This window comes from Clarias gariepinus, chromosome 8, assembly GCF_024256425.1.
Source record: "Clarias gariepinus isolate MV-2021 ecotype Netherlands chromosome 8, CGAR_prim_01v2, whole genome shotgun sequence".
Taxonomy (NCBI): domain Eukaryota; kingdom Metazoa; phylum Chordata; class Actinopteri; order Siluriformes; family Clariidae; genus Clarias; species Clarias gariepinus.
Genome location: NC_071107.1, coordinates 13,493,198 through 13,517,368, shown reverse-complemented (window position 1 = coordinate 13,517,368; position 24,171 = coordinate 13,493,198). Strand labels below are relative to the sequence as shown.

The 24,171-nt window shown below is 37.8% G+C and overlaps 2 protein-coding genes across 3 annotated transcripts in view; both read left to right on the top strand.

Annotated features, from left to right (window-relative positions):
• Window positions 1-10,453, top strand: part of map4k5 (mitogen-activated protein kinase kinase kinase kinase 5) — a 52,740-nt gene extending 42,287 nt beyond the window's left edge. For both annotated transcript variants that reach the window (XM_053501527.1, XM_053501528.1), the window contains 9 exons: window positions 1,249-1,363; window positions 3,296-3,354; window positions 3,546-3,649; window positions 3,749-3,926; window positions 4,433-4,501; window positions 4,577-4,669; window positions 4,752-4,822; window positions 7,124-7,179; window positions 9,468-10,453. In XM_053501527.1, the coding sequence (XP_053357502.1) occupies window positions 1,249-1,363; window positions 3,296-3,354; window positions 3,546-3,649; window positions 3,749-3,926; window positions 4,433-4,501; window positions 4,577-4,669; window positions 4,752-4,822; window positions 7,124-7,179; window positions 9,468-9,555 (833 nt within the window). In that variant the 3' untranslated portion in view covers window positions 9,556-10,453. The remainder of the gene's footprint in view (window positions 1-1,248; window positions 1,364-3,295; window positions 3,355-3,545; window positions 3,650-3,748; window positions 3,927-4,432; window positions 4,502-4,576; window positions 4,670-4,751; window positions 4,823-7,123; window positions 7,180-9,467) is intronic.
• Window positions 10,454-11,427: 974 nt separating this feature from the next.
• Window positions 11,428-23,185, top strand: cdkl1 (cyclin-dependent kinase-like 1 (CDC2-related kinase)). The gene is made up of 10 exons (XM_053502233.1): window positions 11,428-11,882; window positions 12,052-12,283; window positions 14,998-15,119; window positions 17,196-17,268; window positions 19,638-19,728; window positions 19,899-20,099; window positions 20,412-20,494; window positions 20,895-20,951; window positions 21,297-21,455; window positions 22,118-23,185. Exons 2-10 carry the CDS (start codon window positions 12,116-12,118, stop codon window positions 22,217-22,219), a joined length of 1,056 nt encoding a protein of 351 aa, XP_053358208.1. The 5' UTR covers window positions 11,428-11,882; window positions 12,052-12,115; the 3' UTR covers window positions 22,220-23,185.
• The last annotated feature ends 986 nt before the right edge of the window (window positions 23,186-24,171 follow it).

Below are 24,171 nucleotides of genomic sequence, written 5' to 3'. Positions count from 1 at the left end.
AAGAGATACAGTTTTTACTGACCCTGCTGACGTTTCACCATCCGTAACACCAACGTGTTTTCTTGTTAAGTGTTCGTGCATGACATGCCATGAAAGCTCGGTCTTGCATAGCGTGCAGGTTACCGTCTTCTTAGAGGCGTTTAATGAAAATCACTCCCATACCTTGGAGGACTCGGGGGGCGCGCTTTTTTCTGCAGACGCTTCTGTAACGTCCATTGCACGAGCGGGTGTGTATCTGTGTGTATTTGTGCATCTTGTGGTCGCGTGACAACGAATTTCATTATCAATAATTATCGATTTTATCGATTAGTTGTTGCAGCCCTAATATATATATATAAAATATATAATTTTATTTTATAATTTTTTTTAACAATGCATTATAATTTTATACATTTTTATATGCTCATACAGTGAGCGTCAAAAAAAACTAAGTGTATTTAATGAACAGTTTGTGTCCAGTGTGGACTTTAGTCATGTCTTGTACACTTGGCAATACCATAGTCTTAACCACAAACCTGTCTTGGCTGAGGAATGACATTTGACATAATGACAGAATTATCAGGAACAATCTCATTAAACAAAAAAAATGTATATATGATGGAGACATAAAATTTTAAGTATTAAACTAAAATTCAATACAGCATTTGTTTAATGGCACTGTGTCAAGTTATGGATAATCATCAGGCAGAAAAAACAACGTCTTTACCCCCCCACACACACACACCTTTTGAATTTTAATTTAATTTTATTTGATCATGCTCCAATTGTCATTTTGTCCTCTACAGTTCATCATTTCACTGTATAATGTTCACGCTTTTTGCTTTTGTCGTACTCAGTGTCTTTGTTATAGTAGCTACATGATTCTATTTCCTCTTTTGCACTCTCTTCTGTCCTCTCTGATCATGGCTGATCTCACTCCCTGCTGACTGCTTTAACGTCTAAATCGCCATAATCAGAAGGTAAAAGCACTTTTACACACTTACATACCAAGCGTACCATCATTTTCCTCACTGTGCACATATTCATGCCTATCAGATAGCACTTTTTTCTGTCTTTTAGTTGTTCTCTTAAAAGCCATGTTGTAGATGTGCATCACTGTGCTTATCTTAGCTTGCTATCATTGTTGCTGTCACCAGAGAAGTTCAGAGACGCCGCTGAATTCTGTGGTTGTTGCCTCTCTGCCACATGTCCTTGTTGTATAACATGTTATAAACTGTGTTTAACCTGTCAATTACCATCCTGTCTCAGGGAAAACCTTCCAGCTGTATTCTCACAATTTGATTGGCCTGTTTGAGCAGCTCAAAAAACCTGGACTTGCTACACAGTTGCAAACTCACAGGTTCCCTGAACGGATACTGCCAAGGTACACAAAAGCAAGTCTTTAACTGTCTTATCTACACACAAATGTTCAGTAGTACTCTACTGTCTAGTATTGTTTTAAGCTACTGTTATCACACAGTATTTTCTAACAAATTCAAGGTGCAACCTCTCTGATTTTTAATAAGTCGTATTTAAGATGTATTAAATAATCTCTTTTATAATTTACAAATTACCTTTTTACACTATGATCTGTGGTTAATTTAATCTGGTTGGGGTGCAAATCCCAAATGTTTCTTATTCAGATTGTTTGGTATAATACATCAGAGCTGATCACTATCTATTGCCAATATACATTACGTAGAACAACATTTAAGAAAAATGTCCTTTTTTTTTTTTTTTTTTTTTTTTAAAGTCATCTGGTAGTGTTTGCATTTAAAATTTTTATGTGTTAATGTTCAGACACGAAAAATGAAGTATTGTCACACTGGGTGTATGCTTGTCTTTAACATATAATGTCTAATGCTCAGATGTTTCCTCTTTGAGGCAAACTGTCACAGAGTAACACACATTTTTATATTAAATAGGATATATGGTTCAATTTCAAAAGCATTTAAAGTTATATTTTGTACACAACCCACGCTAATTCAGGATACAGATGGACCTGAGTCACATTTGCGGCTGAGCCACGCTGTTTGTGGTGTTCACATGGCCTTGGGTTGAACCCATAGCTACTGTAAGCTCAACTTACAACTACCTTAATTGAACCCAAACTTACCTTCCTAACCTATGACTTCAGCTTTGTCGAGTACCACCTAGATGCACAAACACAGCACAGACAAACACCTAGCTATTTCCAGACATAATTCCTGGCATTTTCCTAATGTCATAGAGCTTAAATATTCTTATATAGACTCTTCCACAGGTGAATAAATTGACATTTGTATACTTATTTTGCTGGCTGTAGTGGAGCTGCAAATTGTGCTCGAGTTTCTTTGGTCTAGGCCTAGAACTAATGTAATTTTTTGGTCTGCACTAGAATATTTACATTCCCAAATTTTCAAATGATACATGTATAAATAAAAAAAAGTAAGGTGCAATTAAAAATAAAATAAAAATAAGGTGCAATTATTAATGTTTGTATTACATTCCTTTCTTTGTTCCAAAGTTCACTACATGGGCTTAAGCATCTGTTGCACTACGTCATATGTTTTGGATAAGAAGCCACTTGTGTGGCTAAGAGAACGAAATTTGAAGCAAATAGTTTAATAATTGGTCTTGTACTGATTTAAAATTTGTGGTCTCTCAAAAATCTCTCTCCACTTTTCAGCAAAATGTAAATTTGTTTATAAAATACATTTTATATGATAGCCATTTCATTGTATATATGCACGGAGTTAACATTCCCGCTTATGATGATCTGTCTGGTTTTATGCATGTAATTGCACTTTAAATGGCTTCCTTTAAGTGTTTTGTGTACTGTAGCTTGTCCTGGTACACCATGGCATTCATGTGTGCTCATACTGAAACATCAGTTGAGCTTGAAGCTTAATTAAAATTATTAACATTTTAAAAATTATTAAAAACCAGGTATAAAAACATTTTGAACACATTTGCTGTTAGTTGTTCCTAGAGACTTTTGGGACACCATGTTGTAAAAGGAATGTCAAATATAGCTGTATAACATCAAAACATAACTGTGGCTTTTAAAAAAAAAAAAAGTATACCATGCAATGATATCAATTGCTTCAGTATGAATTTCTTTATTAAAATTTTTTTTTGTTTTTATGGATTTTAATAAAACCTCTACTAATGCTTGCTCTTTTGATTGCAGTATGAAATTATAAGAGTTGTTAGTTGTCGAAAGCATTATCAAAATATAAATGTATGTTGTACACTAGGTTGTCAGAGCTGTAAATGTTTTTGCAGTGTTGTCATTTAATAATTTGTTAATTCGTTACTGTGGTTTGTTTAACAGGAGATTTGCCCTGACCACAAAAATCCCTGATACAAAGGGCTGTCACAAGTGCTGCATCGGTGAGCATTATGGACAAACTAATGTTTTCCTGTAGTAGTTACTTTTAGTAGGAGTAGCCAGATAATAGCATGTACCAGAGCTGATATGACTTGTTCCAAAGCCACTTGTACATGGCTGCTGTCGCTGAAGCACATATGAAACATAGTTTTCCCCCACCCCCTCTCTCTCTCTTTCTCTCTCTCTCTCTCAGTGCGCAATCCATACACTGGATTTAAGTACCTGTGTGGAGCACTGCAGTATGGCATCGTTCTGTTACAGTGGTACGAACCTATGCAGAGGTTCATGCTTATAAAGGTAAATAGCAAACATAATGTTGCATTATGTGCCATACTTTTAAAAACCATGACTGTATCTTCAGTTTTATAAACCTCTCGATCATTTTCTGTACTGCAGCACTTTGATTTCCCATTGCCGAGTCCTTTGCGTGTTTTTGAGCTGTTGGTGGTGCCGGAGCAGGAGTACCCCCTAGTGTGTGTAGCTGTCAGTCAGGGCACTGAGCCCAGCCAGGTTGTTCGCTTCGAAACCATCAACCTCAACTCCTGTTCTTCCTGGTTTACTGAGATAGGCTCAGGTATCCAGTCACCCCCACACAGACTCACAGATTCTTTTTTTTTTATTTAGCTTTTGCTTAAAATAAATAAATTTAATCAAATATTAATAATGCCATGATTTATACTGCCGCAGACAGTTTAGAAAGACCAGTTTAAGGACTCCCTAGTTAGTACTTGTCATCTTGACTGGAGATGAGTTGGGATTGGCTCCAGGAAGAGAATTAGGGAGAATTAAAATTAAAGAAAGAACAAACAATTAAGGATATGTATTGTAATTATTTACAAATAAGTAATTACCCTTTATTTAAATATCAATACATAATATAAAAAAGATTACATTTATTTTATCCTTTTTCGACCATGAACATGTGACCTTTTATCCAAAAACATGTACATAAATATAATTAAAATGAACAGCGGCGTTCAATCTTAGACTGCACACAATTTTAATTGTTAATTTAATTTTTTTGCTCGTCATTGGCATCCACAATGACTTTGTTTTGTTTTTTTTTTTTTTACTTTCCAGCGGCGAATCAAGTTGATGCAATTCATGTTACTCAGCTTGAGAGAGACACTGTGCTTGTGTGCCTTGACAGTAAGTATGGCAGCATAAAAATAAAAAAAAATGGAGTGAGTGAGAGAGTTTGACTTTTTGTGTTTCCATCTACAGAAAATCTAAAGATCGTGAACCTGCAAGGAAAGCTCAAGTCTAATAAGAAACTGTCTTCAGAACTTAGCTTCGATTTCTGTATCGGTTCAGTAGGTTAGTGTATTATCTAGGCATGCTGTCTGTGTATTGTTTATTAACGTTTGTAAATGTGGTTGTAATGGTTGTTTGTTTTTAGTGTGTCTTCAGGACAGTGTTTTGGCTTTCTGGAAACATGGCATGCAGGGAAAGAGCTTCAAATCTAATGAGGTATTGTGTCCTTTATTTATTTAAAAATGTTTTAACAATTAAATAGGAAAAGTAAAATCCATCATTCATTTTTCTGATATTGTACTCCACGAAAACATGTTCTACATCCTACAACCTTACTACTTGCCTATGTGGTAACAGTAATCCATTAATTTATTTCAGAAATTATTATGCATGCTATTACAAAAACCTTTAATATAACCCAACTTTTAACTAAGGAGGTATTTTAATAATGGCTGGAACAGGGGCTGCTCTGTGTTATACAGACAGGTACTGTTTTGGTTCTCATTGGGTAAATATTTATGGAATGCATCGTGTGAGCAAGATAAAAAGCTATCAGGAAAAATTTCCCTCATATTTCTGCATTGAGGTTATTGTGGAATTTTAGTTGATATTTAAGCCAAGTGTATTGTGTTTCATGAGGACTTTTAAAAAATGATGAGCAGTAGTTGATATAGTAATTGTAAATTGGTTTATGCATAATGTCAGTATTTTTCATAAAGTAGCCAGGAAGTGTAGAAAATGTTGGACTTAATGCGAGCTCATCACTATATCAGTGCTGTTCTTGTAAGGATTAATTAATTTGGTCAGAGGCAGTCCTGTCAATGTCCTTTCCCCTCGAAATATCTGTTTCAAAAACATTAACCTTTTGTTACCTGAAAAACTGTTATGTTTAATAATTATTAATTTATTTTTGGCACCTGAATTGCCTCAATAGCATCTGTTTCGATGGTGTGTATGTGTGTAGTTGGGTAGCAGTTTCAATATGTCACCCCATCAACGGTCATGTTCACCTGATCAGCTTTAGACAAACAATAAAAGATCAGAGATCACCAGAAGGTGAACCATGCTTTATGAAAGCAAATACCCCATGTGTGCGTGTGATTCCGTGAGTGAGTGCATGAATATGAAAGTCTGTGTTTTCTAGAAGACATTGTGAAAGGTAATGTAAAATTGATGTCCAATCAGAAAGTAGCAGCTGCTCAAAGAGAGCGATTAAATAATTCAGCTGTTTTTGTCTTGTATGACCCTACTGAAAGGCCATCAGCACCCTCAAGGGTTCCAGTCTGTGCACTCGACTGCATGTGTATGTGTAAGAGGGAGAAAGAATAGCATGCTATAGCATAAGCCTGACAGGTGTTACACCGGCACTGTCACCTGGTGTAATTGCCTGTGCTTGCATGAAAAGGGGATGGGGGGGGATTAGTCGGTCATGATGGAGTGCTGCACTTGACTGTTGTCACTGTAGAACTTTGAGTGGTGTCTGCTTTCCTTGCACTAACCAATTTATTTGTTAAAATAAATATTAAGTTAAACAAAACACATTATAAAGGTTTATTTCTTTCAGACTTGTACACAGAGAGGAATAGGAGTTATAGTTTACTCATCACTAGAACGCATGACTTTCCTACTGGATATAAATGTAGGATGTTTTTGTAAGTTAACTATACCAGACTCTTATTTACTGTAAAAACCGAGCCTCACCCAAAGGTGGACAGCAATCAACCTCAGCTGTTCCCTTACTACACCTATGACTGCTTTGTAGTTAGACTTGGTTCTTTCATGCTAATTATAAGTACAAATTGTAAATACTTGCTTCCAATATTTATACGTTTAGGCCAAAGGTTTTTAAAGCACCTGACTGTCATGCTTTTTGAACATCCCATTCCAGATATAGTCCTCCTTTTGCTGGTATATTAACCTCCACCCTTTTAAAAAGGCTTTTTTTTATTTCTATCCATTCACTCACAAGAGCATTAGTGTGTTTGGGTGCTAATGTTGGGTGAGAAGTCTGGTGTGCAATGTTCCAGTTCATCCCTAAACGTGTCCAGAGAGGTTGAGGTGAGAGCTCCGTCACTTGAGCTCTTCTACATGAACATTGACAAACAATGTATTTATGGATACTTTGTGCACAAGATCACTATAATAGACATTTAGACAACTGTTATCTGATTATGAACTGAATTGAACAGGCTTGTATCTATTTTTCTACAGCACATAGCTGTCCAACGAATTGAGCCTAACATTCACTGTGTGGGAAGAAAACTTTGCTAGCAAGGTTTTAGACAGCTTTATGTTGTTTGATTGATTTTTAACTGCTGCATTTGCTAAACTGGCTTCCGAACTAACGCGATTTCAGCAGGGCAGTTGCCTAGCAAAATAATGTAGATTTATTTTTCTTGCCTAAAGATAAGGTGTCAAAGTACAGTAAGTTGGAGACAAAAATGTTTTACCCAAAACCAAAATTTTCCACGTTTTGAGCTTCATGCCTTTATTAATGCTTCTTTTACTTGCCTACAGGTCACACAGGAGATTTGTGACTCGAGCAGAGTGTTCAGACTACTCGGATCAGACAGGTGGGAGCCTCTGCTAGTATCATCACTGTTTCTTCCTCTCATGTTCACTTTGTTCCATCTGGCTTTCACCAACTCATTTAGTTTTCCCAGTGGTGTGTATCTCACATTTCTCTCTCTATTTCCTCTTTACCTGGAAACATGCTCTCACCTTCCAGCCCATCTCTTTCCATCCTCAGAGAGCCAGTGATTTGACTTTCTGCTTCAGTATCTATGACGAGAGACACACACTGGATCTGAGTGTGGGCGTGAGCAGGTGCATTGTAAAATGAAACCTCCCTAAAAAAAAAACTTTCTGTAAAACTTTTTTTTTTTGGTGTGGATCAGGTGTATAAGAATTTCATAAGGAGAAAGCCTGGAAGGACTTGATGATGATAAAATGTATTAACATACAACATTTGTATTTACTGGTGCTTTTTCTTTCTTACTTTTTGGGAAACACCATACTAATGCTAGGTAGAAGCCCTATTTCTCTCAAACACCTTTCTGAAAGGTGTTGAAATAGTTCCTTTGAGGTTCGGTCCGGTCCATGTTGACTTAACTGCGTCACTTAACTGATGCAGATCTGGCAGCTGCCTGTTCATTAGGTGAACTTTCCATTCCACCAAATCCCAAAGGGTGTTTTTATTAGATACTGATCTGGTGATCAGATTTATTAAAGTCACTGTAATGTTCATACAACCTCTTTAAGATGACTTTTATTTTATGGCGTGACACACTACCTTTTGACTGGTATTAAAGGGGTCTAATCAATGCCAAGAAAACATTCCCCACATCTTTATACCCCACCAGCAGCTTGGCCAAATTATGACTTAACAACCTGCACTTCACAGCAGTAATCCAGGTTCATCTGACCAGGCAAGGTTTTTTAGTCCTCAGCTATCCAGTTTCTGTAAGCCTGTGCCCACTGTAGACTTCAATTCCTGATAGTAGAGGAGCCTAATGTGGTTTTCTGCTGTTGTAACCCATGTACATCAAGGTGTGACAGGCTGTTCATTCAGAGCTGCTTTTCTGAATTCCACAGGTATAAAGATATACAAGCGGCTCCGGAGCTGGTGGGGAGTTTAAAAATGTTTGGGTTTTTTTTGCATGCAGAAATAAGATTTAGTTTTCTCTGTAGCAGTTGATTGATTTTCATAAATGCAACACACTATAATTTTTTATAGTATAAAGGTAAAATAAGATGTATGCAGTGTTATCTTCATTTTAGATGTCGAAAGGGTTTTGTGGCTCCCGGTGTTTTCTGTGGGAAACGGGTCCAAATGGCTATTTGAGTGTTTAAGGTCTGTCAGCTTGAAATGGTCTGGCCATTTTCCATTTCTTAAAATGGCATTATACCTGCAATACCATTTCTTATATTTTTTTGCTTTGGACACCATTCCTTGACAAGACACTTGACACTATCCTGGGAAGGCAATAGAAAATACTGACGTTTAATCTTCTCTCTCCTAAAATTCTGATGTTTTATGTTTTGTCCTGCCATGAGGTTGGCTTATTTGATGGTTGCAGGATAATGTAGGAATACTGTAGATATTCTAATAATGTGGAGAATAAGTGTATACTGTAGAAGCTCAATGTGCTAGATTTGATCTGTATAGTTTGTGAAAAGTGAGAAGATCCAGTATCTCCAGTTGTATCAAGAACAAACAGCCTTACTTTCTGGAAGAACAACGTCATTGTAAGAGTACAGTATGGGAGGAGATGGTGTCTGTTACGCATACATGTTCTCCCCTATGACTCAGAGGTTGCACTCATCCATTGTGAATCAGGTGCATTGGCCTCAGGCCCCCAGGCACTGGCCTCTGTCTTGAAGAGATGAGCTCTGCTGTCACAGCTTTTACTTTAATCTTTTTAAGAAAAAATGTAAGGGGACAGAACATTCTGTAATCTCTCCTTTTTCCTCATTGAACCTAATTTGATTCCAGACAAACCCTGATCCTTACATACAAACGTGTTTTCACTTGCGTGCGCGCACACCTCTCTGCCTATACTCTATGTTTTATTCACTGTGACACGGGCAGTGCCAGGCTGGTGTGTCTGAGTGCTGTAATTTCATCTGATGCCCTGTGCCCGCTGCCTCCCCCTCTCATCTCTCCTTCTGCTGAGGACACGACCAGTCTTGTGTCATACTGTTTGTCTTTTCTCTCTGCTAGTCTCTCTGCTTGTGTATTTTTCCTAATTAAATGCAACAGTCTGTAACCTGGTGCTGTAGCTGTGTAGTAGTCTTTCTCTTTCTCGATCCTTCACTTTTTGTTTCTCTCCCTGAGGTGTAATGTGTCTTGTGTTTTTAGGGTGGTGGTTTTGGAGAGCAGGCCCACTGATAACCCGACGGCTCTCAGCAACCTTTACATCCTGGCAGGCCATGAGAACAGTTACTAGGCTGATTCTTGCTGATACTGCTCTCACCTATTCACTGCTCTGGCATTGTGGATTCAGCCCTGTCTGGCAGTGAACTCTCTCCTCTCTCAGTATTGCTGCCTGTTTAAGCAAAGGCTTGAAGACAAAGTGAGCAGAGGCTTCTGATTATGCCTTAATAACTTCCAGAGCGGACCTTTAGGCTGGTTCAATCTTTCTGCCTCAGTCACTGGCTAATGGCTAGTTTTAGAATTAGATTAAAAGCATCAATTCCTGAACATGTATTTAACATCTGAAATGTCTGGAGCAATATTAATCAAACAGCATGACTGCAGAAATTGTCCTTTAAGTGCCTTTTTTGGGGCACTGTCAGGTGTGCTTCATTAAATCCTTTGAGAAACAGGCTCTCGGTGTGTAATCAGTATGTAACTAACATTTTCAAACCAGATGTAGATTTTAGATCACCATTTGGAAGTATTTAGCAGGAATGGAGTAAACAAAAATCGAACAAGGAAGCAAGGACATATTGCTGTTGGCTATTTAAAGTGTAAATTATTGAGCTGGAGTCATGAGTTGTAGTTTAAATGCAGTGTTTTCAAAAGCACACCAGCAAAATCTCACTTCCTTAACAGAGCAGGACTCAGCAAAGCCACATCTTTATTTTACTGCTTTGTAATAAAATAATAAATCTTTCCTGCTTGGTTAAATTTTAGAATGCAGTTATGATGTAAAATGGTATTCTTTTTATTGTAACTTTTATTCAATATTTGCACCATGTAAGCACTTTTGTACATTAATGTTTTTTTTTTTTTGTATTTAAGAATGACAAAATATGGGAGATGCTAGGTTTTTATGACTTGCAGAGTATTTCCATGGCTTCAGTTCTAATGTATGCTTTTTTTTGTAATAAAAAAAATAATGTTAACAAGACTGTCTGTTTTTGTTATTTAAACTGTCAAAAGAATAAGTGACTTGACTTGGTCTGTGATCAGAGGTGTAAGTGCATGCGCTGGTTGGCACCTGTAACAAATGTCAAGCACTAAACTGCAAGCATGTGAGATCTGTACTTTTCCTCATGTTTTGCCATTCACCAGGGATGAATGATCACTGAGCAGGTTTATTCACACTCCTCTTCTGCAGGGCTGCAGAACTACACAGCTGACTGGGTTTTCTGCACTTGTAGTTTGAAACCTGTGGTGTAAAGCAGTGGAGTAACGCTGGACTCCCCCTGTCCAGCATGTTTTGTTCTTCCTCTGTACCACTCCTGAGCCAACTAATCAGCTAATTAACAGCTAATCTTTCTCCGTGGTCAAAGCCCATGTAATTCCAGCATCATTAAAACATGAGGCATTAAGTCTAGTTTATATCTCAGTGGGGGTGGTTTTGTGAGAGTTTTCCATAATTTCTAGTAACATTTACAGTTTTAATTGCTGGTATGAACTGGCAGTATAAATTCCTAGCAAACATAATACTTTATTTAGCAGTTTTCAGCAAAATGAGCAAGAATTTTTGTAATGAATTGGAAAGAACTGTAGGACAAAAAAGAAAACTTGCAACTGTGACAATTTTAACATGATTGCCTTTGAAATGGGTGTATAAAATCATACATTTGTTAAATTGTACAAGTCTGTTGGACCATGCACTTCACAAAAAAAAACTAAATTGTGTACAATCACCTGGATGTTTATTTATGTAACAATAGATCAATACTCTTTTTAAAGGGATCTTTTAAAATGCTGAGCAGAACCTAGATATACACCAATGCAAACATGGAGGTAAATACCATCTCGGTCTCTGGAAGTTACGGAAGACCTGTGAAAATAAAGGAGCTTGAGTTGTTTATGTTCTGTCTATAAACATCTTTAACCCTGTACAGAATCAGTGCTAGCCTTTTTTTTTTAAATGGTTCTCCAGGGGATTATGGAGGGTGCCAGTAATTATGCAACCAAGGTTTTAGAAGGTTAAATGCTTTCTTTAGCATTAAAATACTGCATTGCATTAAAACATTTCTATGAAAGGTGGCAGTGATTCCTTGTTTGAATGTTTTGTGATCGTGCTGATTCAGATTTGCTCAGGGATCCTTTGTGTTGCTGTGGGACTGAAGTGCTCAGGTTTGGTTTGGAGCCTGTGTGGGTTTGTGGTGTCACTGGGCTGTGACTGAGAGGGTGGAGCCTGTGTGCGCTGTTTCTATGGGGACCGAGGAGCACGGAAATGCCAAGCTCCTTCAGGCCATCTCACACACCCCTTACACACTCCCACGGGCCAAACACACACACACACACCTTCTGAGCTTTCACTGCCCAAAAACACCTACCTGCAAGGCACAGTTTGGAGAGACCAAACGCATCAAGGTAGGCAGCTTTATCACACACACACACACACACACACACACTCCTACATTACATCACAACAACCATCAATCATGCTGATGAATCTGAAACATGGATTTGTGATGTAGTCCAGAATAAACATAGCCGTGCATGCGTGAAGGCTGACTTGAGTGAGGTTAATGTTTGCCAGGTTGTGCAGTGGATGAGGGAGCTGGTGCACCACAGCGCTCTGGGATTCCGCGCGGCTTCACAGCATGGAGAAGTATGAGAAGATCGCCAAGATCGGAGAAGGCTCCTACGGAGTCGTGTTCAAATGCAGGAACAAAGACACGGGCCAGATCGTCGCCATTAAAAAGTTCGTGGAGTCGGAGGATGACCCGGTCATTAAAAGAATTGCACTCAGGGAGATCCGGATGCTGAAGGTAAAACAGAAAGGGGAAGAAAAAAAAAAAACCTTTACAGTAGAACAGCTCGATGTGTTTAAATGCATCATCTGTGTGTGTGCGCGAGATGTTCAGGCTCGCGATACTCAAAGCATTTCCACGTAAACTTCCCTTTCTTTTCGTTAACCAGTTTAGTTTGTGTCACAATCAGCAGATTCGTTATCACAAATAATTGCTGAGAAAAAAATAAAAATACAAAAATAATAATTATGCGTGTTATTATTATTGTTATTATTATTATTGTTATTATTATGCTTTTTGTATTTGTTCTTGTAATATCCTCATATTATATATTACTATTTTCTCAACCCTTATTCTGATTGCTGACTCTGATCAACAACAATATTGAGGAGAAATTACACAACAGGTACACAACACTGGAGTTTGGGTCTGAACCTCGGGTTAAACTAGCAATTCTGATGCTTGGATACCAAATGATCCTATACATGTCCATGTCGCTGTGGTGGATCTATGAGGTGTATATCTGTAAATGCTGTGTATCTTACTTTAATGTTTAGAATAATTTTTTTAGGGTAAATCAGTGGACAAGTATTTCAATTATTTTTTAAAACTCAGTTACTCCTATTCGTGGAAGATGATGACAGTAAAACTGATGTATCTCAGGTGGTTCTGGCACAGTGACGAGGACAAGTGCAGTTCGGTGCCTTCAGTTCAGAAAGGGGACAATCTTCTTGATATGTTATCCAAATATCCAAGAATCATAATTAGGCCTTTTTATTAGAACTTTTTATTGGAAGATTTATATTCCTGATGTTTTAAAAATATGTAACAGTTAAACATAATCTTATTATTATTATTATTATTATTATACTTTGCATCATTTATACTTTGTAAGTTATTAAAGTTTGATTGAAACCTCTTTAGTTTAACTGACCAATCCAGGTTATAAATTTTGAGAACCTTATTTTTTAACCAATCTGCATTTCTATATCATTATCTAACACCCCTTTTGTTGAAAGTGAAAAAACAAAATTCATTATAGATTTTCGCATTGTTTTCTGGAAGGAAACTAATTATTTTATTTGTGACACCAACTAAAATGGTTAAAGGGCTGTCTATAATAAAGTCCCTTAGGAAACTGGCATTGTTCTAAAGAACCTAATTTTGGGCACCAAGACTTTGTGCCCAAAATAAGGTTCTTTAGTTGGAAGACTTGTGATACTGAAGTATTTTGACATGTTTTGACATGAGGCATACTGGGAAGTCAGGTAATGTGCCGGTGTGTAACTGGAGCCTGTGATTTGGTTGCATTGTTATTTGGTCCATAGAACGCTAATGTGTCATGACTTCAGTATTATCAAGTCAAGTCAAGTATTGACTTTACTATTATATGGTCCTTCCTGGGGAAGAATGAATGACAGTTGCAGGAATATAACACTAAGCTTTCAATTTGTTTTCTGAAATGGTTGATGGATTGGTTAGCTGAACTCATTTTGGCATGTTGTTTTGGTAGCTGGCATGTAGTTGGGTTTGTAGCACCTATCGGTCATCTTTATTCTCAGGTCCCTGTGGCTTCAGGTTAAAGTCTAATAGAGTAACATTCTCTGTGTTCATATATTAAAGACGGATTGCTTGCTTGAAATAATTAATTCATGGCTAGAGAAGACACTCCATGAGTTTGTCTTATAAAAAAAATCACCTCAAAAACATTTATATACATTCCAAAATAACTGAATGTCAGTATATTATTGGACACCATATGTACAGAAACTTTAGTTCAACTCTTTGGATTTGTACGCGTCATGAGTTTATGTGGGTATGTGTTTGTGAGAATTGAATGGAAATAGAGAATAGGTTTGTTTTACAAATGCCCTTATGTGCTGATCTTTTTGGTTAGTGTGTGAGAAGGGAAGAAAAGGGGAGGGGTAAGAGCAAATGGCTTTTCATTTGCACCGAAAGAGTAGCCCATATAACATTAGTGAAGGGGGACTGAGGATGGGTGACCTACAGTCCTTAATCAACGCTCAGTCTTGGCATTTTACAACCTCTCCATGTGTATGTCGTGTGATGTGGTCAGATTCTGCTGGATTATAACCTTATTGCTTTTCCAAATTAAAGTATTTGTGTATTATCCTGTATTTAGTTAAGTTAGAAGTACAAACCCCATACTTTAACTAAGCTGGCTTTGCTGTCATGGGTAAGATGAAGGCAATGATGTTTCTATAAAATAAGAGGGAAAATGGTTTCTTTTTTGTTTATGTATCCCCCCCCCCCATCCTGTTCTGTTCTAGACGAACTCCCCCTCCTCAAGACATGTTCATATTTCTATTTGGGAAAGTTTGCCATTTTTAGCCATGCAGTTATGTAATCAATCATGTTTAATACCCATAATCCACTTTTTACATAGAGTAGTGAGCAGGGCTAAAATTTGGATACAAGCATGAATGGATTTTGGGGCCTCAGTGCAATCACATGTGTGTGTCTGTGTGTGTGATTGTGGTTGAACTGTTTAATGGCTGCATCGTAAAGCAGAGGCTGCTTTAAATAGGCTTTTAGATTGTAACCAGTTGCTATTGGAGATGCTGTGTGTAGGGTTGGTGGATTTTATGATACCTGGCAGATAAGACATGCAGCAGCTTGTCTCTGACGCTCTGTCCACTTCCACACAGAATAGAATCCTGCAAAAGTTAATAGAATTTCCCACAGTAAAACCTCTGTGTGTGTGTCTACAGCAACTAAAGCATTGTAACCTGGTCAACCTGATTGAGGTATTCAGGAGGAAGAGAAAACTGCATCTAGTGTTTGAGTACTGCGATCATACGGTACTCAACGAGCTTGACAGATATCCAAGAGGGTGAGTTTCTCACACACGTACAGTAGATACACTAATACATCATAGGTCCACCTTATATCACACTTACCGGCCGTTCATGCCTACATTATTAGATGTTGTTTAGGTGGTGGATCATTTTCTCATTATAGCAGTGACAATGACTTATTTGGTAGGAGTACATCAAGCTGCAGTTTGCTGAAGTTTTTAAACACTGCTAGGTTGAGAACAGCAAACAGAAAAAGAATTAGCACTCTGACAATGATGGGGGTATTTTGTTAGATTAACACAAGCTCTGATTGGAAAAATATATGCAATAAAATCTTTAAGTCTACACCTAGCAGATTTATTAACAAGCTATGGGCGTCTAATGAAGTGGCCTTGGGGTAGGAGCACTACAATGTCAGGGTCGGAGCTAAAAGCGAATGATCCATTGAAAACGAATGATATCTGGCTGGAGGTGGTCCTGTGATGGGTGACAGAAGGACCACCATGCATTTACACAACGTACATAGAACATTTACCTAATAAGAGGCCAGTGAGTTTAGATACAAGGTAGGTGTACTTTATAAACTGGTTGTGAGTGTACAATTCATCTTATTTATTCACACACGGGATGCTTTTTGTGAACCTCGTTCTCTTTGTCACACAAATAGCCATATTGTTGCTGTGTTGCTGGGGTGGCTGGACGCGTTTGTAGTGGAATGTTTACAGCAATCATTACCCAGAGTGCTTTGAGGACAAACTGCATCCAAGTTTCCTGGTGCACCGTCCAAAATGTCCCAGTGTTCAAGTCAATACGAGACTTTCTGACAGCTATGACAGTAAAAGCTACCTTTATTTCTCTATATAATATAAACTGCAGTAATGCACTTCTCTCAGCATTTCACTTGGATGCCATGAAGGTAGAAAGTTTCCTCAGTATGCTGCAGCAATGATCGGACTGCCTCATTTAAAACTCTTGCCTCCCAGGAACTCCTTCAATGGCCCAAATGTGGAAATGGCTTGGAGCGAGGTCGGGACTGTATAGGGATGTGGCAATAGCTTTAGCTGGGCTTCTGTAATGTGCAAGTGGTGTTTGTTAATGATTGTGTGTACAGTTCCCACGGATAGAGAGGTCTCTTCGGCAAGTTGGTGACGATTTATCCATCAATTTTCAAGGATTAGGCGTTGCTGCTTGTTCATGGGAATGCCTGCAATGGGCTCTGAGCCACCTCTGCCAGGATCGTCATTTCCAGACGTACCGCTTTCTTTAAAACCATTCAAATGTATTACTAAGGGGTTTCATCACCATACTGTGCTTAAAGTCTTCGGTAAATCCTTTTTACGCTTTCAGTTTCAGTAATGCATGAGTACGGATTTATAACATTTTTGTGCCTATTAACTTGGCATATTCATGTTAGCAAACAAATGACTGTGGTATTATTTCCAACAAAGTTGCAAAACACTGGAGGTTGGAAGACTATAAAGGAGAAATGATGATTATCTATATTTAGTCATCTGTTAATATTCTGATCCATAGGTCAGGGAAATGTTTTTTTTTTTGTATTTACATAGAACAGAGAAAAACAACTAAGCCCGATCTGACGTTATTTAAATCAAGCTAGATATGAATTGTTGAGCCTGGATACATTAAATAACAAACCTCTCAGAGATGTGGTGTCCTGTAAGGGTTAAAGGGGAGGAAAGGAAATGAGATGGAAGAAACAGTGAGAAGAAGAGAGCAGGGGAGGATTAACGTTGACGAGAGAGTGATGGCTATATTTAGTAACGTCAAACTAGGCAGCCAGAATCAACAAAAGACCTCTGCCACAGTAGTGCTATAGGGTATTTACATTATCACTCTCTCTTTCTCTCACACACACACACACACACACACAGTAGCACACAGTAGCACACACTAACACATTAGTCCCGCACCACAGACGCAGAACAAAGAAATGGCGTGTAAAAGTGTAGTATAGGATGACATCTTTTATTTCTCCTAATCACACACACAAAGCGTGTCTGCATGAATTAAATAGGATTATTTAAACAGTAATCAACCATTTGAGTTTAATGTCCTATATATTGTGTGTTTTTTTAATATATATATTACAGAGTTCCAGAGCCTCTGGTTAAAAGCATCACCTGGCAAACACTACAAGCTGTTAACTTCTGCCACAAACAAAATGTAAGAGTTTATAACTGTCTATCATACTGTATATGGGTAGAAACGTGTGGGATTTTTTTTTTAACAAACTAATGTAAAAAAAGAGCCAATATTTTTCATTTTGGTTATCAATGTTAAGGTTGGGGTTTGATTTAGGTGTTAATGACGCATTAATTAGCTGCATTAATAAGGATGTGTGAATGTGTGAGTGTGTTTGTGTGCCGAAATTGAGAGGGAGCGTACAGGTTGTGCAAGGTTGGGTTTCAGGTTGCCGATGTTAATCTGAACAGTGATAGTGAATTAGAGAGTGAAAAGTGGGTAAATGGTCTAAGATTAGATGTCTGCCATATTTCATCACCAGGTAGTTTCAAATGGAATATATGAACAAAAGCTGCGGACACCTGATTCTCAGATCTATATATGCTTTTTAAGCATTTTATTCCAAATATGGTACTCCTTTAGTGTTATGATAAGCTTCACATTTCAGGGAAGACGTTTCGCTAGATTTTAGGCGCTTGGCCGTGGGGATTTATGCTCCTTCAGTCACAAGAGTATTATTAAGCTCGGGTACTAGTTAGGATATTAACATACAATATGAACGTATGACTGTTAACCTCCTATCTGCTTTCCTGTGTGTCATTGACAGTTTTTGCATTGACACTTGATACTTGTTGACAAAAATCTAGCTTACTTGCTAGTATGTATCATTAGTAATAAAGAGAGTTGACGGTTATGCAGAATCTTTTTTTTAAATAACCACCTACTCACAATAGTCACATTTTTATTTCATGCTAGAAAGAATTTAGTACAATGCCCCCAGATGTTCAGAAGCTGTTTTTGAACTTTGTATGTATTTTATAAAGTGTTGGTGTTGCATTTATTTTCCATACATCGGCGCTCATGAAAATATTAATTCTTTTAAGTCAAAATTGTTAACCGGTATTTTAAGTCTTTGCTTTTTTATTATATATATATATATATATATACATATATATATATTTTTTTTGCCACACTTAAATTATTAAGGGAAAAACCTGTCCAAATTTATCTGGCAAATCCTGAGAAACAATCCTTAGAAAACCCTGAAGGAGCATCTCTGGCCATCAGTTTGTGACAGCACGCGCACTTGGGTTATGCAGCAGAACAATGAACCGAAACACACCAGCAAGTCCACCTGTGATTGGCTAAAAAAGGATAATAATTAAGGTTTTAGAGTGGCCTAGTCAAAGTCCTGATGTAAATCTGACCGAGATCTGTAAATAGGTCCTTGAAAACCCTCCAGTGTGGCTGAATTTAAACAATTCTGCAAAGAATAGTGGACCAAAATTCCTCCACAGGGAATGAAAGATGAATTGCCGGTTATCACAAACCCTTGAATGCAGTTGTTGCCACCAAGGGCGGCATTAGATTTAGGGGCAATTATTTTTAACATAGTGTCAGACAGGTTTGGACATCTTTTATCCTTTAATAAATGAAATCATTATTTAAATACTGCATCTTGTAATAACTTGAGAAATTTGTTTGATTTCAATCATTTAAATGTGACAAATAGGCAAAAAAGACATTTTTAATCAAGAAGGGGCAAATACTTTTTCATGGCACTCCATAACTGATGACAAGACAGAGAGATTTGGAAGTCACATTGGTTTACATAAAAAAGCTAAACTGACCATCTGCATAAGCACAGGAGGTCAGCGATAAAAAGATCTCACACCTGGACAAATCTCTCAGTCTAGCAACTGTTGTTGCTTTTGTTGTCTTTGACTAGTAAGTGAACCTGGGCTATGATTGTGAGATCGCCACTCCCAGTCCAGCTACATAACGAATACTGTAGAACTACTGTGCTGTGATAATTCCTTAACAACAACACGTCACTCTGACTAAATGGAACAACAGACGTTAAAGAAACTAACACAAAAAAATGGCTACAAAATTTGAGCATTTGCAACTGTGAGAATAAATTAGTGTGATGTGGAGGAAAGTCCTGGAATCACTGAAAATGTATAATTTCTATTTAGTTTTTTTCCAAAAGCTATAGAAAGCCTATCTAGTCTTAAAATGAACCTCAGTGACCAAAAGGAAATAATAATAAATTATTATTATAATTAATAATAATTAGTGTATTAATGTTCCTGCAAGGTTGAACTGTCATATACTTGTGAAGACATTCTGTCACTTCCAAGATTTAAAGAAAACACACACACACGCACGCGCACGCACGCGCACGCGCACGCACACGCCTGACTCTGGTGACAGGTCTATATGTACAGATTTTCCAGGGTGTGTGAGAGTGTGTTCATGTGTGTGTGTGAGAGAGAGAGTGTGAGTGTGTGTGTGGGTGTGTGTAACGCAGCGCATAGTTAATTTTTAATTTAACACTGTGTGTTTAGTGTATCCACAGAGATGTGAAGCCAGAGAATATACTCATCACCAAACACCAGGTTATAAAGCTCTGTGACTTCGGCTTTGCCAGGATCCTCAGTATGTACACACACACACACACACACACACACACACACACACACACACACACACACACACACACAGAAAAAAGGAAGATGATAATAATACCAGGTAACCACAATAAAGTTCCCTAACCGAGCACTGCCCTTTTCTCTATGTCTTTGTTTTTTAATATTGTGTGTGTGTAGCGGGGCCGTGTGATTATTATACAGATTACGTGGCCACTCGGTGGTACCGTGCTCCGGAGCTGCTGGTGGGAGACACTCAGTACGGCCCCCCCGTGGATGTGTGGGCAGTGGGCTGTGTGTTTGCCGAGCTGCTCTCTGGCGCTCCTCTGTGGCCGGGCAAATCTGATGTAGACCAGCTTTATCTCATAAGGAAAACCTTAGGTACTAAATAACAGCTTGTCATACAATACAACACAGGTGTTTCATTAAAATATATAATGTTTCAATCAATCAGCACTTTTTATAGACTCGGGGAACAGTGATAGTTGGAAAGGTATCAGACAATAAAGTGGAATGGAGATGAAAAAGGAAAATGAATAGCACTATTTTTGAATAGAATATGTGAATTGTCCAAACTGAAAGGATACATTTGTGGTGTTGCTGTCTATAAGGATGTGTATATGTGATCGGTTAGTATACGCTTCCTGTTGTCTAGGCAGAAATAAGTGTTTGGTGTTTGCATTGTGTTTGTAGGTGATTTGATCCCGAGACACCAGCAGGTGTTCAGCAATAACCAGTTTTTCAGCGGGGTGTGTGTTCCCGAACCACAGGAAATGGTGAGTGTATAAGAGATGCATGTTGAGTTTCCTTTCGCTGACCAGCATTCAGTCGTCATTATACACCTGTTTACCTGACTGAGGTGATACACGTACCAGTATCCTGTCACGCTACACACAGCTTATTATAATGAGCTGGATATCTGGCGCTGTGGAAAACAACACACTCTCCTCTGGGATCTTTTTAATACTCATTTAATTGTTGTTATGTCGGTGATTAGAGAGAAACTATTTATAGTGTAGTTATAGTGATAACCAGCTCATCCACATTTCCATTATGCGACGACCCATGGGTTGTGATGTGTGAAGTGCATGAGCTCAGAAAAGATGAGAGGGACTGCTCCGAGTTACATCACCTTCTATATCTTGTCTGTATGTGTGTGTGTGTGTGTGTGTGTAGGAACCTCTGGAACAAAAGTATCCAAACATCTCTTCCCAAGCATTAAGTCTAATGAAGGTGAGCTATGTAGACTGAACACAGTATTAATAATAATAGTTGCAAGCAACGATGAGGGGGCCCAAGCACCTGTGCCAACAGTGCCCGGGTGCACCAGGAAGATGGCAATAATGTCATAGTCACGCCGTCATCATGCCGATGTCATAGTGCTTGGGCCCTAATAATAATAATATTAATTTATTGATTGTGTGTTGACTTCTTAAATCTGAAGGTGTGTTAGTATTCTATAACATCAGCTCTGATGGTAATTGCTACTGCAAGGAAAATGATTGCAACAACCTATCATCTCTTTAATCTAAGTCTCTCTCATCCTATTTCTCTATTTGTCCGTCTCCTCTCTCACAGGGTTGTTTGCGTATGGATCCTGCAGAGAGGTTAACCTGTGAGCAGCTGCTGGAGCATCTGTATTTTGACAGCCAGCGAGAGGAGACAGAGAGCGTGACGCGAGAACATGACCGAGCGAAGAGACGTGCACGTCAACCCCGCAAACACCTGCCCCCCGGGGTGAGTTATCAGGCCCATGAGGTAGGGATTATTCTGGGTTATACAGTATGTTAGGTAGAAATAACAAGATCGTCATAATCAACTGTAGGTGATGTCGACTATTTTATAGTTACTTATTCCTATCGTAGTTACTCACTAGATGCTTCAATAGAATGGGTTTAATCTAATCGCTGCATGCACACCACTAAGAGCAATTTTAATGGAGTATAGAAAAGTAGCTGTGAGTATTTGTAATATGTTGTAATTATAACATGATGTACAGTAGCTGAGTCAAAAGTTTCGATAACTCAAACATAAATACAAAGAAACAAAAAGGGCAATTTTTTTTCTTAATATGCCTCACAAAGAAATAATTTATTAAATTATGCGTATAAAAAAAAAGGGGATTGGTGGCTCAGTGGCGAAAAACCTATGCCAAGCTTGTGTGTCCGCTGTGACGACCCCATGCCAGGAGTAGCCGAAAGATCAACAACAACAACATGCGTATAAAATCAATGTGTTATGATCATATCAGATTTAAAAAAACGTTACATTTCCTAATGATAATAATCCATGCAAACACACCTAAGAAGCCATTAGCACCCTACAATAATACACATAATGAAGACCTAGAATTACCTACTTTACATAATCCGCAACTTTCTGTCTCTCTCTGTGTGCAGTACTTACCCCAGCTGACCGGTAGCAGTATCTTCCCAGCTGTAGACAACAGAAAGTACTACAACAACATGCGTAAATTCAACTACCACTTCCCTAACATTTAGATCTTAATGCTGGAGCCCACATTGTACAACCTCAAAATACCATCACACACTTTATTATATTTTTTTCTACTTTGGTGTCTCCAAGCTACCTTGCAACTTGCTCAGGAACAGAAGTGGCTGAGACGGTAATGCTGGGTGCTCCGGTCACAAAGTGTCCTCGCTCATCTACAGCTGCACTATCAGTCAGTTCACTGCTCTAGCTTTTGTATTCAACTTATCAGATTGTTTCTGTAGTCTGTGTGATTGACAAAGAGCCCTGCTCTGCATGTATACACACACACACACACACACACATTGATCTGGTTGTGACACTGCCTTTCTGATTGCCAAAGTGCTACGTGATATGACACAGACATCAGATTGATTGTCTCATATCCAACGATGACCTTGTTTAGTGAGAGGATTACTGAGTAGGTAATTAGCATTAAACCAAGTGTAGGAATCAAACAGTTCCTTTATTATTGTGTTCTCTCTTCCTCTCTCTCTCTCTCTCTCTCTGTATTGTTAATCTCAGATCATCTACTATAACTTCCTGTGACAGACAGAGAAAAAGGCAAAAGCATTCCTTCTACTAATATTATTACTCTAGGTGTAGAAGTGTTGATTTTAGAGTGAATTACTCTTATGAATGATCACATGGTCTTGGAAAAAAAAAGTAACTAGGTAACTTGTGTTTTGATGGCTTTTGCACTAGAGCCTTAAATATTTAAAACATGTATCGATATTCTTGTTGCCTTGACAAGTGGTGCTAATGATCTTCTGGCCATTGACATGCACCCAAATGCCAAACTGCTAAAGACACAAGCCCATTCCCCAGCACTCGGATTCACTAAAAAGGTACTCTCTTTCCCTGTAAATATCGCATGGCATTTCGTTTTGTTGGTTTTCCAATAAGAGAGGCTCAACTGGGGAATAAATATGGGAAAAAGAAATTCCTGATCTTTTTGTATGTGATTTACAGTAATAAAGAGCTTTCAGCTATGATATTGTCTCATCATCAGTGCTTAATGACTTTGACAGAATATTTTCAATTGCCTCCTCTTTTGTAATAATAATAATAGTAATAATAATAATTATTATTATTATTATAATGCATGCAAAAAAGATAATCCAAAACACTAATCAAAATCAATAGTAGTAATAATGATAATAATTATAATAATAATAATAATTTCTGCCTCAAGATCTGATCTAAACAATGCTGTGCACAACATCTGGAAGAGTGATGAGAGACACATATTTGGGATTTTTTTTCCATACAAGTCAGAGTATCCAAAAGCTGCGGAGGGGATACGCGAGAGGTTGCAAGCAGTTATGTAATAAAAGTATGAATATTAAGGGTACTAGAGATAATATTTACCACTTTCAGGATAAAGTCTTTTTTAATTAATATGCTTTTGCTACTTTATTTTCGTCCATTCGAACATTTTGTGGTAATCTAAAAACTTGACAAATAGAATGTATTTGTTTTAAAGGGTACGCAAACGTTTGAATCTATTTAACAGCTGTTTCTTACTGCAGGCCATTTAACTTACAACTGCCAAAATCAAATCAAAATCCCTCCCTAAGTGACTGAAACACTCAAAAATATCATGGGAACACCATTCCTCTAAATGATTATCTGATCATCAGCTTGACTAAAATATTCAGTGTAAACTGTACAAGCTTGCTTCTGCCTGCTCGATTAAATCGATGAACTTTAGATTACTTTCAGATCCCCTATTCTCACCGATATAAATGCAGCTTTTGTGGAGTAATGGGCCTAAGATAAATTAATGCACGTATACATTGTCAGATCAGAAAAAAACACATTATTATGCACCATCTTTATGTCTTAACAACATTAAAGCCTAAGACCATTTAATAGAGAACCTAACCAAATATCTTTGTTTAGATATTCAATTTAAATATTCAGCTATTAATTTTCCATGTGAGACTGTTTTTGTTTATTT

Bases quoted from the DNA above. Each gene is read 5' to 3' on its own strand.
- cdkl1 (XM_053502233.1), top strand. From the start codon at position 12,116: ATGGAGAAGTATGAGAAGATCGCCAAGATCGGAGAAGGCTCCTACGGA. The intron at 17,269-19,637 runs GTAAGAGTTTAT...CTGTGTGTTTAG, and splicing joins ACTTCTGCCACAAACAAAAT to TGTATCCACAGAGATGTGAA. The intron at 19,729-19,898 runs GTATGTACACAC...GTGTGTGTGTAG, and splicing joins CGGCTTTGCCAGGATCCTCA to CGGGGCCGTGTGATTATTAT.